The 18,619-nt window shown below is 43.6% G+C and overlaps 2 protein-coding genes across 2 annotated transcripts in view; one reads left to right on the plus strand and one right to left on the minus strand.

Annotated features, from left to right (window-relative positions):
• Window positions 1-3,527, minus strand: part of STK10 (serine/threonine kinase 10) — an 80,997-nt gene extending 77,470 nt beyond the window's left edge. Inside the window, exon 1 of the mRNA XM_054037835.1 lies at window positions 2,915-3,527. Coding sequence (XP_053893810.1) covers window positions 2,915-3,070 — 156 coding nt within the window. The 5' untranslated portion in view covers window positions 3,071-3,527. The remainder of the gene's footprint in view (window positions 1-2,914) is intronic.
• Window positions 3,528-10,999: 7,472 nt separating this feature from the next.
• EFCAB9 (EF-hand calcium binding domain 9) lies at window positions 11,000-17,125 on the plus strand. The gene is made up of 4 exons (XM_054036654.1): window positions 11,000-11,135; window positions 13,675-13,823; window positions 15,080-15,256; window positions 16,970-17,125. The coding sequence occupies exons 1-4, from the start codon at window positions 11,000-11,002 to the stop codon at window positions 17,123-17,125; spliced, it is 618 nt and encodes a 205-aa protein (XP_053892629.1).
• The last annotated feature ends 1,494 nt before the right edge of the window (window positions 17,126-18,619 follow it).

Here is an 18,619-nt window from a genome sequence, read left to right on the forward strand (position 1 = left end):
GACTCTTAACTCCAGATTCCAGTGTTAATTTAGAAGATGGGGAAGGGAAGAGAACAGATGGATTAAATCCTGCTTAGTGGCACAGAGGGCTGCGTCTCTATAACAATGCTGCCGTCTAATTTCTAAATGTGACTTTATAATTATTTTTGAATATGATCTGTCCCCATCAGCTTACAAATAATAAATACACTGGACGCATTTGAATCCAAAATGCTTCAGTAACAACCATTTGTACACCAACAATGTCCTTTTCTATCAGGAAGGGTAAGCCCAAGGAGAGAGAAGATGGGCAACGGAAAAGTTTGATTGTGGAGACTGAAAGAGTTAGTTCTTGGACTCTTGCTGGAATTCAAAAGCCCTTGCTTAAAGATAAATCATGTTAAAAAATAAAATAAAAAAAGAGACATCTTAGAAGTAGATATTTAAAGCCTGGAAGCAGATACACATGACTAAATACTATAGTGGTAGGTGGCTTAATTTTAATGTGCACACTACAGTACGGCAGCTTATATTACTGCATGCCTTTCCAGGCACCTGGGGACAAGGCAAGTGAAAGGAGACAGAGTTATTTGGGGTGGGGCTCGCATTCATGATTATGCAGGTAATGCCTTCAGTTACAAACAGCCTGTTTGACTATAGTGATTTTTTAAATTTGATTCCATATTTTAGTAATGGCATTCAAGAGTGATGGATGGGTTTAAAACTTCCTAGAGACCCTGTTCCAATTTGTTGTTGTTCTCCCCACAATTATATTTTTCCTATTTTGAAGGAATATTTCCTGTCTTTGTCTGAAAGACTCACAAACAGGGGCAACTGATTATACAAGGGAAAAAGTTAAAGCGAATATGGACAAAGTGCTTTCCAATACACAACGCAAAATGAAGCCAGAGAAAAATATTCTACTCTCTTTCTACCCTCAGGTGCTACTGGTAACAACAGCAGGGTAAAGATTTCTGAGAAGAGTAATTGTTAAGACAGTGCCACTTTCAGCACAAGTTGTGCACTATTAGATAATTATTAATGCTTAAGAAAATGAGGTTTTAGTAGCAACATGAGACAGACAAGTAATCATTCCCAGGGGCTCTGGTAAAGCACCTTAGTCTTGACCTGCAGCCCACCTGCTTCCTTCACCTATGTGGGTTTCGACCCGTTCTTCAGCAACGTTTACATATCCATCAAATTCTTTGGCAATTTTGCAATGTGAACTGATGCCTATGAGTAGATTCAATAAGACCCCTAAATTCATCTTTTCTGACTCTGAATACCGTTTGAAGCCAGGTCTTGTAATACGGCTGGAACATCAACCCTCTTCACCTTCTAGTGACAAGTCTCTAACTGTCTTAAGACACCATCCCCGCAGTTACTGTGCAGGCTTGTTTGTCTAGTACTCAGCATCGCACAAGCCTGCAGTTTGACAAGCAATAGAAAGTACAATAGAGTATCTGGCCTTTGAAAACGCAGTCCCTTAACATAAAGGTTAAGCACTCATAGCACTGCATCTGTCCCTGCTGTCAACAGGCATGTCTCCTTTGCAAACTCCAAGAGATTCGCACTGTTTCCTGCTTGCAAGGACCGCAGGGATATGAATATTTTTACCACTGGAAGCATACAAAGCTTGCATGCTGCCTTCTGAGTGCTGACTTCTAAGTAAGATCTCTTCATTCATATTACCTAGAGGCTGGGCAAGGAAAACCCAGCAGAGCTATTAAAGTATCACTCAGAAAACAGCATCTCACCTCTCCTTGCGCCTACCCACAGGGACGCTTTCTTCTCTCCCATCCCCTAATGCAAAGTACATAGCTTTTCATCAGTTTCTAGTCACAGTAGCTAGTGGGATCTGCAAAGCTGATTCAGGCTCCCAAAAGGATTTTTCCTGAAATGCTGAAAACAGGTCTAGATTTGTTTAACAAGTCAGGAGACAAACTGTGAACAAGCCCTGGGCAACAGGGCACAAAGACAGGAGATCTTTCGGCCCTTAATGCTGCTAAGATTTGATAGAAAAAGAAAGTGCCAAAGGTGATTTGCTGTGTGCTGCTGAGCTCTGGGACAGCCTCTGCAGGTGCCCCTGTCAGCCACCTGCAACATCTACTAGGACACACCTTTATCTCAGCTGACATGCTGGATTAGGAGAGGGTTTGGGAAGAACAGAAGGAGGAAATGGTAGATATAATGCTAGAAAATAAATTGGCACAACGGACATATTGTTATTTCTACTTATGTATCATCCCCAGCACCCAAAACCACTCCAGGGCACCCAGTATTTGCCTGGGGACCTCCCAGCCAGACACTTGGCCCACACAATGCCATAGGGACCCACCCAGGCAGAAGGGCCTGCACCTCCCCCATCCACCCCAAAAATTACAATCCTGTTTGGGGATTCTCGGTCAAAAAGTTCCTCAGCTCCAGTCAAATACCACCCCCACCCCGCGGCAGTCTCCAAAGGGTGCGTGTGTCTTCCTACAGCTTCCCCACACTGCACACACAGTCCTCAGGGCACCTGCACTCAATGGCTGGTGTCAAAGGACGCTAGAGGATGAACTGTAAACGCAGCCCAGGGGGCCCTTTCATCATAGTGCCGGAGCATCTCAGCCCTGCCCGAGGGGCAGCTTTAGGCTCAGACTCCAACGAGTGAGGCGGGGAAATGGAGCCCCCTGGCCATGGCCTAACCCCCCTCCCCGCCCGTCCTCTTCGCTGCTTCCCCCTAGTCCTCCGGGCTGCCCTGCACCGCTCCGGCTGTAACCTTTCCCCACGCTGCTATGCCACCCCCGCCCCAAGGCCAGGACACCCACCCACCCACGTGCCTGGGGTCTCAGTTTCCCCCCAGGCCAGCCTCGCCACATACGCACCGGGGGTCTGTGCACGTTCCCCCGAGGGCACCCCCAGCATTGCCCCGGGCCGGGGCACCCGCACCCACCTTGTACACTTTGCCGAAGGCACCGTCTCCCAGCTCCCCGACGATCTCCCACACCTCGTTGGGGTCCAGATCCCGGCGGACGTGCTCGTACTCCTTGGATCGCCTCTTCTCGAAGGTGGAGAGGCGCAGGATGCGGCGGAAGTTGGCAAAAGCCATGGTGCTGCCTGGGGCTGGGGTCCCCGACCATACAACAGGCAGAAGGGGGCTCCGGGGAGAACCTGCACCCCGGGGACACAGGAGAGCGCTGGGGCCGGTAGAACAGAGGTCCCCTCGGGAGATGGGACGAGGGACGCACTGGAGAGGAGCGCAGAAGGGGAGAGGCTGAAGAGTCGCAGGTCGGAGGCACTTCCCAGCCCCCAGATCCAGTATCCCCGCACCAGCCGGGCGAGCCGCTGCCTAGCCTAGGAAGGTGCCGTGCCCCCGGCCAGCCGGGATCCCAGCGCCCGGCAGATACGCCTTAGTGCTCCGCCTGCGGGGAAGCAGGGAGGGACAGCAGGCAGCCGCTGCTAGGACAGGGACGTGGAGCTACCAGGCACAAGGCTCTCAAAGGGGAAGCGGCGACTGCCCGCGGCGCTCAGAGCAGCTGGAGCTGCTCCCCGCCCGGTGCGCTGCGGAGTTTCCCTCGGGACCAATACACAGGCGGGGAGGGCGGCGCAGCCTCAACCCGACCACATGGAGCCAAGACCGCTCCACCTGCCCGAGCTTCGCTGACACCTCCCCCTGCCCATTGGATACACAGTGTTCTACTGTCCCCGCCCCCAACCCGCTAGATACTTTACATTCTACTAGCCCCGCCCCGGGCTATCGTTTACCCAAAAGGGCACTGGCGTATCCCCTGCCATGCAGTTTCACTGCCCCCACCCTCTTCGCAGGGAGCACTGGGAAGTGTAGTTCTTCCTCTGTGTTCAAACCTCTTTCCCATTGAAATGATGATTTGAAGAATTGCTTTTCGGTAGTAGTTACAAAGGTAGAAGCAGCCCGGGAACCATTGAGCTCTGGACTGGTGCATAGGGGTTGCTTGTCTTGCAGAAACCCAGAAGGGGCACACCAAATTGTGACGTTGCAATCTATATGATTTTATGAAAGTTTGCTGATGAGTGTGAATATAATGTAACTAAAAGATGCTTCCTGCAAAAGGTCTCTTGTAAGGTATCATTACAAAACGTATAATCTACTGAATGTGGTCATCCTATTTGTATAAATGTATCACTCTTGTATCTGAAACTAGAAATATAAAATATAACTCTGAGGGCCTATTGTAATTATGCAAAGTGTGGGCCATTAATGGTGGTTTGGAATCTTAATGGCACCCATTAACCAGGACAATTGACTGTAGAAGGCTCTGTTTTACTTGTAAGTCTTCCTGTATACTTGTGTGCTGGCAAGTGGGTAATGAAGTCTTACAGTGACATGTGATCATGTCACCTGAACTGGAATTCATCTTTAACCTGGTGCTTTTCCATTAAAAAGAAGGGTTGGGAACCCAGAGGGACTAAAGGATTCCCACCTTAGGCAAAAAATATGTAAGTGGGTGTGACAAAACAAACAAGGCGACCATCATGAGGAATCCCGTAGCTACCACCTGAGCTGGAACAAGGGCTGTACCAGGGGAAAGGATTGTGCCCAGACTAGGAAGGCATCCAGTCTGTGAAAGAAACTTATTGAACATCTCTGAGGGTGACATTTTATCTGTATTCAGTTTTATTACTGTACTAGGCTTAGACTTCCATATTTTATTTTATTTTGCTTGGTAATTCACTTTGTTCTGTCTGCTATTACTTGGAACTACTTAAATCCTACTTTCTGTATTTAATAAAATCACATTTTACTTATTAATTAACCCAGAGTATGTATTAATACGGGGGGGGGGGGCGGCAACAGCTGTGCATATCTCTATCAGTGTTATAGAGGATGAACAATTTATGAGTTTACCCTGTATAAGCTTTATACAGGGTAAAATGGATTTATTTGGGGTTTAGATCCCATTGGGAGTTGGGCATCTGAGTGTTAAAGACAGAAACACTTCTATAAGCTGCTTTCAGTTAAGTCTGCAGCTTTGGGGCATGTGGTTCAGATCCTGTGTCTGTGTTGGAGCAGACTGGCCTGTCTGGCTCAACAAGACAGGGTGCTGGAGTCCCAAGCTGGCAGGGAAAGCAGGGGCAGAAGTAGTCTTGGCACATCAGTTGGCAGTTCCCAAAGGGGTTTCTGGGATCCAACCCGTCACACAAATATTACAGGATGAAGTGCTGTGAACCAACTGTATGCAGGAGAACAGAAACTCTGATTTCAGACTGGGGCACACAGGGCAAGCCTGTCTAGGAGAAGGAAAACTGTGCTTTCAAATCCAAGCAGTTTAAGCTCATTAGCCTTGGAAGGCAAGTGGACTAGAGTGGAATTGCTGATACCTGTTCCTAGCAGGCCAGCAGGTTTTCCCCAGGGAGGCGGGGGGAGGTTAGGGTGGACTGGCCTAAAAAATAATTATAGCCAAAACTTACTTGTTATAGAAACAGTACAGCAAGCCAAATGGACATATGGATTTTGACACAGGCCTATCAAGCTAGCAAATGAAAATGGACTTGAATTTCAGACAATGGCTAAACATATTACATGTATTGCAAGCTGGAATGTTAAAATTCCATTCACTCCAGGCCAGACCAAGCTAATAGCAGAGGAGTTAAGAGATACAAGTTTCCTTTGCTGCCATACAAGAGAAAGGTTGGCTGGGTACAGAAGAGGTCACAGATGGAAATTATACTTTCCTTTATTGCAGACATTCAAGTGGACAAGTGAAGCATAGAGATGGAGTTGCTAAAACAGTGAACAAGAGAACAGTTACTTCAATGAACAGCTAACTGGAAACTGGTGTCTGAGTAGATTGTCATAGCAAGATTGCTATAGACTATGCATTACTGTGAACTGCTGTTATGCACCACTAGAAGTAGCTCCGTGATTTGAGCATTGGTCTGCTGAAGGTTGTGAGTTCAATCCTTGAGGGGGCCATTTAGGGATCTGGGGCAAACATCTGTCTGGGGATTGGTACTGCTTTGAGCAGGGGGTTGGACTAGATGACCTCCTGAGCTCCCTTCCAACCCTGATATTCTAAGAGAAAGATTAATTTTATCCATGTTTGGGTAACACTGTAGATCATAATATGATTTTGATAATGGGAGATATGAATGCAAATGTTGGTAACGGACATAGTCAGCAAATGAATAGCAATGGACCATATGGCACTGAGATGGCAAACAATAATAATAATGGGGGAAAGGTTAAGAACTTGCGGTAAGATGCATAATTTGATTATTGGCAGTGCTTAGTTTTCTCACAAAGATATGCACAAGTTTGAATGGAATTCACTAGATGGTCATATCAAAAACCATATTGACCACATTATTATCAGTAAAAGGCAAAGAAGGTCAGTGCTGAATAATAGAGTCTACAAAAATATCAAGTGTGGCAGTTATGAACTGCTAATGGGAAAGATTAATATGAAATTAAAGTCCAAGAAAAAGATGGGTGCAACTGGAGCCCAATTTTATCTTGATAAATTAAGGGATAGCTCTGTGAGGAAGACATACAAGGTGAGACTTGGAGGTTATTTCAAACCATTAATTTGCAATGATGAAGAAATTGCACTCCAGACTGGATGGGAAATATTCAAGGAAGCAATATAAAATACAGCAGAGGAAGTTATTGGAAGGCGTAAGCAAACCATGAAAGTCTGGACAAGCAATGAAACAAGAACATGACAAGGAAAGTGTGCACAAGTCAAGACTACTGGGAAAGTGGAAGAAGTGAAAGTGTTACCAAAGTGGTGAAGAAATCACAACAGTTGGACAAGCAAAAGTTCTGGAAAGAAGAGGTTCCACAGCTAAAGGAGGCACGAAGAAAATAAGATATGAAAATGATATATAAAAAGGTTAAGTTGTATGGAAACACAATTAGGCCAATGATGCAAGCAGTAAGAAAGACTATTGGTGAACTGACAACAAATGATGAAGAGATGCTGCAAGTATGGAAGGAGCATTCTGACAAAGTGCTGAACGCTGTTGTTCATCGAGATGCAAGCATTCTCGACATGCTAGATGAACAGGGCAGATTGCAAGACAGAATGGATTTCAGCACTGAACCACCATCAGAAGAAAAAATAGAAAGAGCAGTGAAGCAATTAAGAAATGGGAAAGCTGCAGGAACAGACAATATAACAGCTGAGCTGCTACAAGCCGGCAGGACAAATGCTATCAAACCATTAGGAAAAATATATAAGAAGATATGGGAGCAAGAGGAGGTACTGTATGACTGACTAAAAGCAATAGTTGTATTAATCCCGAAGAAAGGGTATCCTACCAATCTGAATAATTATAGTGGTACACACTTATTATCAGTACCAGGAAATCATGATGAAAGTAATTGTCAACAGATAAAGACCAGTTTTAGAGGAAATAGTAGGTGAGGAACAATGTGGCTTCACACCAGGCTCAAATTGCTTTGATCAGATATTCATGCTCCGATAGTTGATGGGGGGGAAAAAATGAGAATGGGGAGTCAAGATGTTTACCGTTTTCATTGACTTCACAAAGGCATTTGATTCAGTATGAACGGATGATACTCTTCACAGCCTTGGAAAATTGGTGCAGTTGACTTGGACTTACAATAAATGCCAAGAAGACAAAGCGGTTGCATCTTGGAAAAGGGACAATACATATAGTGTTGAAATGCAACTGAGGTGAAGTCAGAGAAAAAGTAAAATCTTGTGTGTACCTAGGAAGCTTGAACAATGCCAATGGTTAAAAGGAGCTGTGTCTTAGCCAAAAGTGCTGCACAAAACTGCTGAAATTATGGACTCATAAAAACATTGTTTGCCACCAAAATGAAAATTGATTAAAACAGTGTCCTAACAGTATAACTCTACAGACTGGTCAGAGTTGCATTAAATTAAGCAGACTTCAGAAGGCTGGAGGCGGTAGAGAGTTCTTTGGAAGATGGCAACAGTAAAGTGAAATAATTTTAACACAAGTGAAGTTAGAAGGAGAGTAGGATGTGAAATCAGTGTACAGGATTGGCTGCAATCAAAAAGATGACAGTGGTGGTGACATTGTAGAACACAAACAGATGATAGGATGCCCAAGAAAATAATGCAAATGCAACCAAGATCAGTCAGGCCTAGAGGCCAACCCCCAACTAGATGTCAGGACATTGTACACAGGGATATGACCAGGTTGGGCTTAAAGGAGGACCAAGCCATGGACAGGAATGTATGGTGACACTGTACTGCTCCCCGTGTCTTGGAATGAGAAGAAATATATATCTAAAATAGGGGTCGTACTGGCCGGCGAACGAGCATCCACCGAAATGCTGCTGACAAGCAGCGTCATCCAGAGGCATCACAGCCGAAATGCTGCCGATTCGGCGGCATTTCGGCGGTGACGCCTCTGGATGACGCTGCTTGTCAGCAGCATTTTGGCAGTGACGCCTATTGATGTTGCCGCTTGTCGGTGGCATTTCGGCGGATGCTAGTCCGCCGCCACGGTCCTCCGTGGCTCGTCGTCTGGCACCCGCCAGACGAAAAAGGTTGGGGACCACTGATCTAAAACATAAACTTTTGAAGAGAGTGTATGGAGGAAAACCATGATCATCTGTGCTTCATACTACATAAAAATAAAATAAAATGTAATTTAAAAAAAAAAATTTCAAACGAGTCACAATCTATCTTAATTCATGGCTACCTATCAAGGAAGGGTTCGATTCTGCCAGCACTTATGCAGGTGAATAGTTTTACATAGGTTACCAGACCAATTGAACACAGTGGGGTTACTCATTTGCATACGTGCTTATATAGGATCAAAGGACAGGATGGAAGTTGTAAAATAAAGATGTTTTTGAATCATTGAGTGTAAACAACGTATCTAAAACTATCTCAACAGAAGAAAATCACTTCTCCTTCCCCAAGTTCAGCTCTTAAATATAGCCACTAAATATTTAACTTCTGGGTATTTTTTTTTACGATATAAGCATCTGTAAATATGGATAGATAGGGTGGGAACCAATTTGTTTAAAGTCATAATAGTCCTCCACATACTTTAAATTAGCTGCAGCAAATTTAAAATTGGAATAAAATGGGGACATCTAGAGGAATTATTTGATATTGCAGCCTTATGTCTAGGCCTGAGACCAACTGATCTTGACTGATCAGCTTTTTACTTTATGTGGTGTTGTTGTAGCCATGTCAGTCCCAGGATATTAAAGGGACAAGGTGGGTGAGGTCATATCTTTTATTGGCCCAACTTCTGTTGGTGAGAGAGAAGGTCGAAAGCTTGTCTCTCTCACCAACAGAAATTAGTCCAATAAAAGATATGACCTCACCCACCTTGTCGCTCCGTTTTTTACTTGTTCATTGAAATGGTTCCCTCCTAAAATATTGAGTATGAGTCTCCTCTCACACTGAGTTCATTGCTGTGATTCTGGATTTACACTGAGGTAGCCAACTGTTGTGATTTTATCTTGAACCTCATGATATTTGATGCTTTATATAACGATCCAGCTGCTGGAAATAAGGGCTCATATGAGAATTTCAGCTTCATTTAAGAAAAAATAAGTTTCTAGCCCTTGGGGTTGTGGAGAAAAGCTTGCAAATGTGACTGAAGCATACCCGTGAAAGAGGAAGGCAAATGAAAATAACCCAACATTGATTTGTTTTTAATGGCTCGTTATTTTTCAGCTATTCTCATGATTTTGGAGGGCTAATACAATGTTTGAGTTTGGCAATACTGGAGTGAGAAGAGAATTAGGCCAATTGTTTTCAGAGTTATATATCAGTTAATCTGCATCTCCAAAACGCCATGTGCCTACCCATTAATTATTATTCATATTGCGGTAGTAACCAGGAGCCTCAGCCCTGGACCAGGACCCCTGTGTACAAAAATAGAACAAATAGTCAATCCAAAGACTTTCCAATCTAAATATAAAACAAGATAGATACAGACATATTCATATCCCCAAACTCACTTCTTTGCTGAAGCCCACAAACCTCAATCCATGTTGGCAAATCTGCTGTCAGCAATCCAGGAATTGTTTTCTTATTGTCTTTTAAAAACACTAACATAAATATAAGAAGTAGGCCGCAAAAATATTAAAAAAGCATTGGAAATCTGCCTTAGATTCATGAAAGTGGGCCTGATCCTCTAGTCAGGGGTCTTACTATTGTGAGTAGTTCTATTTACTTCCACGGAACTACTCATAGTAGTAAGCACTTCACTCAGCAATAAGTGTTTGCAGAAATCAAGCTCTTAAACAAGTTCAGTGTGGAGTGTGATTATTTACAGATAGAGATATACTAGTACAATCCCTTGCATAGATCCTTATTCTAGTATAGCCATCCCCTTTCCTGTACAGGCATAGCTGTACAGGTATAAAGCACCGTTATACTGATATAACAGGGTGTGCCCTAGGGGCATTGTCGCTCTTTAACTACACCAGCCTAGTTTTAGTGGTACAACTTTCTAGTGTAGACAAGACTTTAGGACCCTGATTCAGCAAGGTGCTTAAGCGCATGTCTAATTTTAGCATATGGGTACTGAAGTCACAATAGATGCTTGCTGAATTGGGGCCTTAAATCTATGTTTCCTTGCAAACGTGAGTTTCAATCTGATTCTAATGTTCTAGAATGCATTTTTAAAAAAATATGTGATAAAAGAATAATTCTTCATGCTCATTGTAGAGGTGTACCCTGACTCCTCAGTGGTAGAGAGCCATTTGCTCCACAATGTTCAGTGGATCACTCAATGCCTAAGATGCTTGCAAGAGCTCTGCTCTGTTCAGTGTCCTGTTCCAACTGGCTGATTGTGCATAGCAACAAGACCTTCACAGCGACCCACCCAGCCTGTCTTCCTGGAGAGTTCAGCCCTCAGAGGCACAAAAAAATCCAAACAAAAACAAACAAAACAAAAGAAAAAAAACCCAAACATTTCAATCAGGAGGATACATGATTGTGTTCTGGTTCTGAGATGGAATTCTCTTGCTGTGATGTAGGCATCACCTCAGGTAACTGTGAATGTTCATAGGTAAACAGAATTAGTCACTGCCAAGATGAGGCTGAAACCTGGATGTTTTCTGCAGTTTCTGTATTTAGATAAAATATACTGTTTATTATCAGTGAGAAATGCTAGGGCACTTGCAGAATATTTCCAACTCCTAGATGTTCATAAAAAGAATACTTTGAATGGTAAGTATTTTCCACAGGTCCTGGAATTTGCTATCACTAAGATTAATGTTTGTATCTATCTATATATAAAAGAATCATATGATGCTATAAAGCTTAGGATTTAAAAACTGTTTCGGATTTGTTTAAAAACTGTTTAAAAATTCTTTAGGGTTCAAAATAATTTTCAGAGACTCTATAAATACCATGTCTCAACTATTACAACAAATACATCACTCTGTAATGCTAACTGACTAGTTGGCTTGGTTAATGCAAAGTTTTGGAATTGCCCCAGATAGATGGCTTTCAGTTGTAGCATATACCACTGTGTCTCAACTGGTATAGCACTTTCCATCCATTCTGAAAGGTTATATGACTAGTAACACATCAGATGCTGAAATGATACCCAGCCCTCAGACCCAACCTATGAGCATGGTTGCAATAACTGAAATGTATTCAGCTCTTGCCTGAGACGTTAACTTTTTTTTCTCTCTCTCTCTACCTGGGTCCTCTTAAAGCTGACAGTCCTGCAATTTAAATTAAGTTGTGTGGCATCACCATCATTATTGATCATTAGCACTCTGGTAGCACTGAAAAGCCCCAATCAGGACTAAGGCACCAGTGTCCTAGGCACTGTACAAACACACAATAAAAAAGCTTATAATATAAATCAGTGATATTCAGTGGTTCAGGAGCCAAATTAGCGATCAACATAACCCAAAAGAGCCACAGGAGTGCGAATTAATTGTTTTATTTGCGCTCTCTCTCTCTCTCTCTCTATATATATATATTTCTTGGTTATTCTAACCAAGTATTATTATTTTATCAACTACAATTGGTTAATAACATAGTAAAAGCAGCCTGATTGGTTCATAATAAACGACACAGTGTTTGAAAATCATGTCCCGCAAAGAGCCGCAGGAGCCACATTAAAGAGTCACTTGCAGCTCCCGAACCTCAGCTTGAGTATCACTGATCGAAATAAACACTAGGACGAAAGGAGGTGATGGGGCTGATGGGTGGCAAAGTCATATTCGTTCTGAAACACTTTGCGCCAAATCTGTTCAGAGCACTGAAGGAGACTGCAAAAGTTGCCTTTCTGGCTGCCCTGAGGTGCACCTTACATTGTACAACATCCCTGTCAAGCTAAACATTGTTTAAAACAATTATTCAGTAGTTAAAAAAAAATAAGCAGTACCTGCAGGGAGTTTAAGCCCAATTTTTGACCTGCCCGAAGACTATTATGATGAGCAATGGGACCCCCAAAAACTCTGTGGCAATTTGATCCAAATTCATATCCAACCGTAATGACTTGAGCCTGTCTGTTTAAGGGACGCAAATCAGAATCTTGAATCCTTTTATCCCTTAGTAAGGCAAATGTTTGGATGTAGGTTTCATGTCTTGGGCTCAGCTCTCATTTTAATCTGATGAAGAACATCACATGGAGTCTAAACATCTTTTAAAAGAGAGCAAAACTATCAGCACCCACCAAAGAAATGAGTGCAGTGAGTTCCCCTGCTGTCCGTGCCCTGGGAGTGATCTAACCTGATTGTGGTGTCAAGCCTCATTTCCCCACGCTAGAGACAAAGTACAAGGAAAAAAACCAGAAAAGAGACAAAGGATTGGTGGGGTTGGTTGCCATGTAAAGGGCTGAAGTCTGGCCTCATAATATTTCCATGCAGCTCCCTCTGGCCCAAAATCAGCAGGGAAAGACACACCTGAGCCAATCCTAGGAGCTGCTGAGTGCCCTCAAATATGGCTGATGTCAATGGCAGCTGAGGGCACCCAGCAGCTCATATTTTCCAAGACTTATAAACAATGAAAAATATAATTCTAAACAAAGCAGGTGACTGGGTCTTTTCAATAAAACCCTGAAGACCACACAGCCATGCCTGGTACCTCCTCTGGGTAGATGAAATTCCTTTGCAGGGGCTCCATCATCACATTTCAGGTGAGCACGTGACTGAATGTTTGCTGCAGTTGCAGCACTTGCTGGCCCATTCTGTAAAGAAAAATAATCTGAAAAGATCTTTTATTCAGCACATATGAAATTAATTTTTTTCAAGTGAAAAATGACAACTTTTAAGCAAATTTCTGGGGTCTTTTGTTCAAACACCTAAAAAGGAAAAATGTCAGTTTTGGGCAGCTGAATAACAAACAAAAAAAAACCCCCAATTTTTAAAAATGTTTGTTTTGTTTCTAATAGCCCGCAAAGTTTTTTGAACAAATTTGGACATTTTTTTTACCAAAATTTGTCTTATAAAACAAACAGTCGTTTTCCTTTGGAAATTTTTTTTGCTGAAATATTTGTAACCAGCATTTTAACATTGGCTGCTCTAGGACCCCCTGCACAGGCACATTGCACGTGCACACACACTACCTCTGTCTTGACTGATGTCACCCTGTGTGTATTATTATGATTGAACATTTCTGAGCGTGTCACTGGATTTTAATTGACTGTGCAGTAACCTGAGCACCTTGGAGCAGTGGGTGCATTATAAATCCTATTAATTATTACTAACAGCTTTGCGCAGGTTAGGCCTGACAACCCACTGTTTTCCAGATCTGCAGCTTTATCACTTTCTCCGTTATGTGACTGACCTGACAAAGAAGCAGATCATGCTGGTGTTTGATTTGCTAGACTGGAATGCCACAGGGGAGATTGGCTTTGACGAGTTCTACATGCTGGTGTGCATCCTGATGTCTCATGAGGCAGGTAGCCGGGGGTCCCTGTTGGTGTGTCAGCCAGAGGCTTCAGAGAAGCTGATATTATTCAGAGCTTTCATAAATGGAATCAGCTCGCTGGGAGTCTAATCTTCACTTATAATGATAAGTAGAAGGTAGAGGAACTTTCCATAAGCTAGAAACTGTCTAAATGCTCTTATGTTCGGAGTAGGGTGACCACATGTCCCGATTTTTATAGGGACACTCCCGATTTTTGGGGCTTTTTCTTATATAGGCACCTATTACCCCCCCACCCCCATCCCGATTTTTCACACTTGCTGTCTGGTCACCCTAGTTTGGAGGCAGCTCACTGAAAATAAAAAAACCTCAGCTCACAAAATGAGCTGCAGGCGCCTGCTGTTTTCTACAAAATAGCAAGACTAGACCAGGATCCCATTTTCACAGGTCAGCATTTTCCACCTTCTCCCTGTTGCGCAATAGAGCACACGAGTCTTCTTCAATCTTTGTCCTACAACTCTCTCTCTTAGTGATCGTTATTAGAGGTCAGACCTGTTCGGAAAGAAAACAGTAGTGTGGTGTGAGAATTAAAGGGTGTGTGGGGGAAATGAATGTTAACACAAGCCAGAGTGCACAGCTCCCCACTTTTCAGGGGTCATACTGTAGCCCAAGCGTCTCCTTTTTTGGGGGGCAGGTTGCTAGCAGTGTCATCCTGGGGAGTTCTAAGAGGCAGTGCTTAATTTGTAATGAAAGAGGTGTCAGGGCCCTAGCAATTGGGTGCCGGGACTCAAGCAATTTTTTTGTACTTTAATAACGGACGCGGCAAACCCAGAGGTGCCGGGGCTATGAATTGCCAAGTCTAGAGATGCCGGGGGTCATCCCTGGCACAAATTAAGCACTGCTAAGAGGGCAAAGACTATCCATGGATGTGCAGCTGGCTTGAGTACTTAGTCATTTCAAGAGCAACTTGTGGCTTTGCTGGCTACATGAAGGAAAGTGGGAGACTCCGTGTGCTCAGTTCATTTCCAGGGCCATCCAGCTCAGAATTATTTTGCAGCACTAGTAGGGTTTGAAGCTCTGGGGCAAGCAAATCTGGATGCACAGGGCTAGGCATGCGTGTGTGCAAGGAAGCCCTGAGTTCTTTTCTCTTCATGTTGCAAGTAGAATTAGGAAGGTTACCAGCTTTTACCATCTAGACTTGAACTATGGTTGGTGTTATATGTATTTTCTAAAGCAGGACATCTCTGCTCATTATTTGTTCTTAAAACATTTCTGTCCTGAAACAGAACCACCTGGAAAAGCAGTTCATTTATCAACACTCTGGGCCTGTGTTTGAGCTGCTGGACATGGATGGAGGACACACAGTTGGCCCTAGGGAGTTCCAAGCCACTAGGTTCCTCTTTAACATCAAGAAGCAAGAGCTTGAAAAGATATTCAAGGACTTTGATGTCTCTGGAGATGAGGTAAGAGTAGAGGAATAACAAGCCCTTAATACTGCCGCATTTTATTTAATAACACACCCAGTCTCCAACTGAAATCAAAGCCCCATTGTATCTGCCCAAGAACAGTCCCTACCAGGAGCTCACAATTAAAATAGACAAGACAAAGTGTGGGAGGGGAAACAGGCTGAAAGATTGACTGTCCAGTGTCACAGAGAGGGCAGTAGTTGAGCTCAGGTCTAATGAGTCCTGCTGACTGGCCATGTAGCTCAGTAGAGTACCTCTCTTGAACACTGCTCTTGGCTCCAGCTCCATTCGAGAAGCTTTATGTTGCCCTGTTACCTTGTGCTAGAGCAGCAAAAGTGGTTATGCAGAGCCTGCCATTCAGACAACTGCAAAAAGGGGGGACATTCTTTTTTTCCTGCACTGGTTTATTCCATTCTTTATACTGAGGTCCCAGGCTACCTCCCTACCTATCTGCTCTTGTATTGATCACATCACTCTCACTAACAATGCAAGCCTCCGTTGTCTGTTTGTCTCCTCCCATAAGCACCTCCGTGCTTTCTCCCCTGCCCATCAAACCCCTCCACAAGACCCATTGCCAAGGTGAAGTCTGATAAATTGCCAGCCCATAATGACTAGATGGGTGGGGATTACGGATATATTAAGAGCTCTATATAATCAAGTGTTTCATATCACTGTTCTGTGCGGGTTTGTATAGCAGCCTCACCCCGTAGTATCCAAGCACCTTCCTGCTCTACATTAAATGACAGACTAATGTCTGTCACAGGGGGTTCATTCCTTCTCTCTACAGGTGGCAAACTGTGTGTGCAATGTACTGTTCTAACTGGGATTTTTGGTTTCCCCACTGTTGTCTTCCTCTCCCCTCCCCTCCAATTTATTTAACAGACACTTGTTGCATTTTAACTTAGATATTCCCTATCCTGTAGGATTTACAATCCCCTAATGAGAGTTTGTACAGTGCCTTGACCTGAGGACTCTGCTAGTGCTTGGGGCATCCTACATTTGCATTACAACCCTAATGCAAATAATGGACCTGAAGCCAGTTATTTCCGCTTTGCAAATGACTGTGGGCTGCTCGGTTAAAGGGCATTTTGTAAGAGTTTGCTTTTGTGGTTGTGCCAGATATAATTCTAAAAACATAGATTTCCACCCAGAAGCATCATGACATCTGCAACCATTACAGAATGGTAGAGTGATATTCACATGGTGGGGAGATGCCCTCACAGCTGCAGTATGGTCCTTTGAGATGGGCCCAGCCCATGAAGTTCAGATCCAAACTTCTCCAGAGTTTGAGTGGAAGGAACATGGTGTGTATGTCTCTCTGAGATCCCAAATCTTGAGTCAGGCTTATCTCTGGGCTAGTTTACACTACCCGCCCGGATCGGTGGGTAGAAATCGATCTCTTGGGGATCGATTTATCGTGTCTCATCTAGATGGATAAATCGATCCCCCAATCGACGCGCTTACTCCCACCTTGTCAGGAGGAGTAAGTGTTGTCGACGGGGGAGCCGCGGCGGGTCGATTTGCTGCCGTCCTCACAGTGGGGTAAGTCAAATAGGATACGCCAAATTCAGCTACGCTATTTGTGTAGCTGAATTTGCGTATCTTAAATCGACCCCCACCCCCAGTGTAGACCTAGCCTCTGACATTAAGATGGTATCAACCATCTCTGTCTTGTTAAGATGCTATTTCATATTTCCCCCCCAAAACTAGCAACTGAACTACAAGGAGTTCAAGATGTTTACAATCTTCTGCATTGATAGACAACAGAAAAAGGAGGAGAAAAAGAAGAAGAAGTTGAATGAAGAGATTCCAGAATCATCTGGGGCAGACCTCACCGAGATCAGCATGCATCAACTACACTTGTAAAACAACACTATTTGATTCAATCAGGAAGAAGTACAACCATCTCTCTCCCAGGCCCCAGCCACAGAGGTTTTTGGGTTAGCTTAAAACACCAACTTTTAAGAAACATATAACTCAAATAATGGTCCAGATAATTGTAGCTGTATAATTTTGTCCCCAGATACCGCATGCAAGTGCATAATCAGGTCTGATGTCATCCCATGTGGAATAGCTGATGCAGCTTGGACTTCAGGGCAGGCGCATTCCTCATATTTCATCCCAAGCCAGTTGCTGATATTCATGTCAACCCTCCCTTCCATACCACATTGCTCAAGTATTTTAGGATAGCAACCCTGCTCCACCCTCCATCTATATTACATCTTGCTTGAGACCGAGCAGTTCTCCCAATAGAACCATTTTATCACCTTTGAAGAGGCAGATGAAATAAAGTTGAAGATAAAACCCATCTGGCTCATCCCCTTTGATACTGGATTCATTCATGTTGGTCAGCTTTCCCCCCATGCTGTTTTCTGTCCATATTAAAATGTCTCCATTAAAAATAAGTGTGGGGGAAATGAGATTTGTCTCAGCTCCCTGCACCCGTTACTGTTGTTGTGGGGGAACGGAGCCAGACAAAGGCAATGCTTTTTTCTTTGTTAAAATAAATCATCAAATTAAATCCAGCTGTGGAGAGACTAGAAGGGATGGGCAGTTTCTCTTGTTAAGTATTTAAACCGTAAACGGAGCAGTTTACTAAACCCAGTTCCCCTTCTCACCCCTTCTGCTATACTCAATTTGCCTTAAGCCTCTGTGTATAGAACTTTCCAAGCTGTAGTTCTATACCAAGAAAGCTGAATCACATATGAAGGCCCAGCTTCTGAACTGAGGAATTGCCACCATGGTCCAGTGTTGTTACTTTAACAGTGGCATAGGAATTCATAACAGGAAATAGGACCTTATCCCTCTATTTCCCCACTCCCAAGGCTTTATTTCTGGGAATCAAGACAATGAAGCTGTTGAAGCCCCAGTTTTGAGGTTATTCAGAGAAATCGATTCATGTTTTCGAACCTGACAAAGGTGGAATGGCTGTTGTGACTCTGGCCCCTTTTAGTAAGTGACCTTTGTGTTTATCACTTTTTACCCAAATATTCTGAAGAACCATCAAGAACTAAACTTTCAGCCAGATTCTCCTCTTGTATACACTGGTTTAAACTGGAGTCACACTGCATGGGCTGCAGTAGACTTCCTCCAGATATAACCACTAGGACTGTCCAGAAAACAAGAATTTCACTTTGCAGGAAAAAAATGGAGGTTTCAACACTGGTTTGCCTGATTCACAGCTGGGATTTGAACTTGGGTCTCCCACATTCCAGTGAGTGCCTAATCATTAGGCTATTGGTGATTCTGGGATGAGTTCCTGTCTGACCAGAGGTTCCATCCCAGGCCTGCCAAATCTCCTGATGGATGTTTCATCTGAATAGATACATTGAAACTAAAACTTCGAGCAGAAACATAGTG

This window comes from Malaclemys terrapin, chromosome 8 (genome assembly GCF_027887155.1).
Source record: "Malaclemys terrapin pileata isolate rMalTer1 chromosome 8, rMalTer1.hap1, whole genome shotgun sequence".
In the NCBI taxonomy this organism is placed as follows: Eukaryota; Metazoa; Chordata; order Testudines; family Emydidae; genus Malaclemys; species Malaclemys terrapin.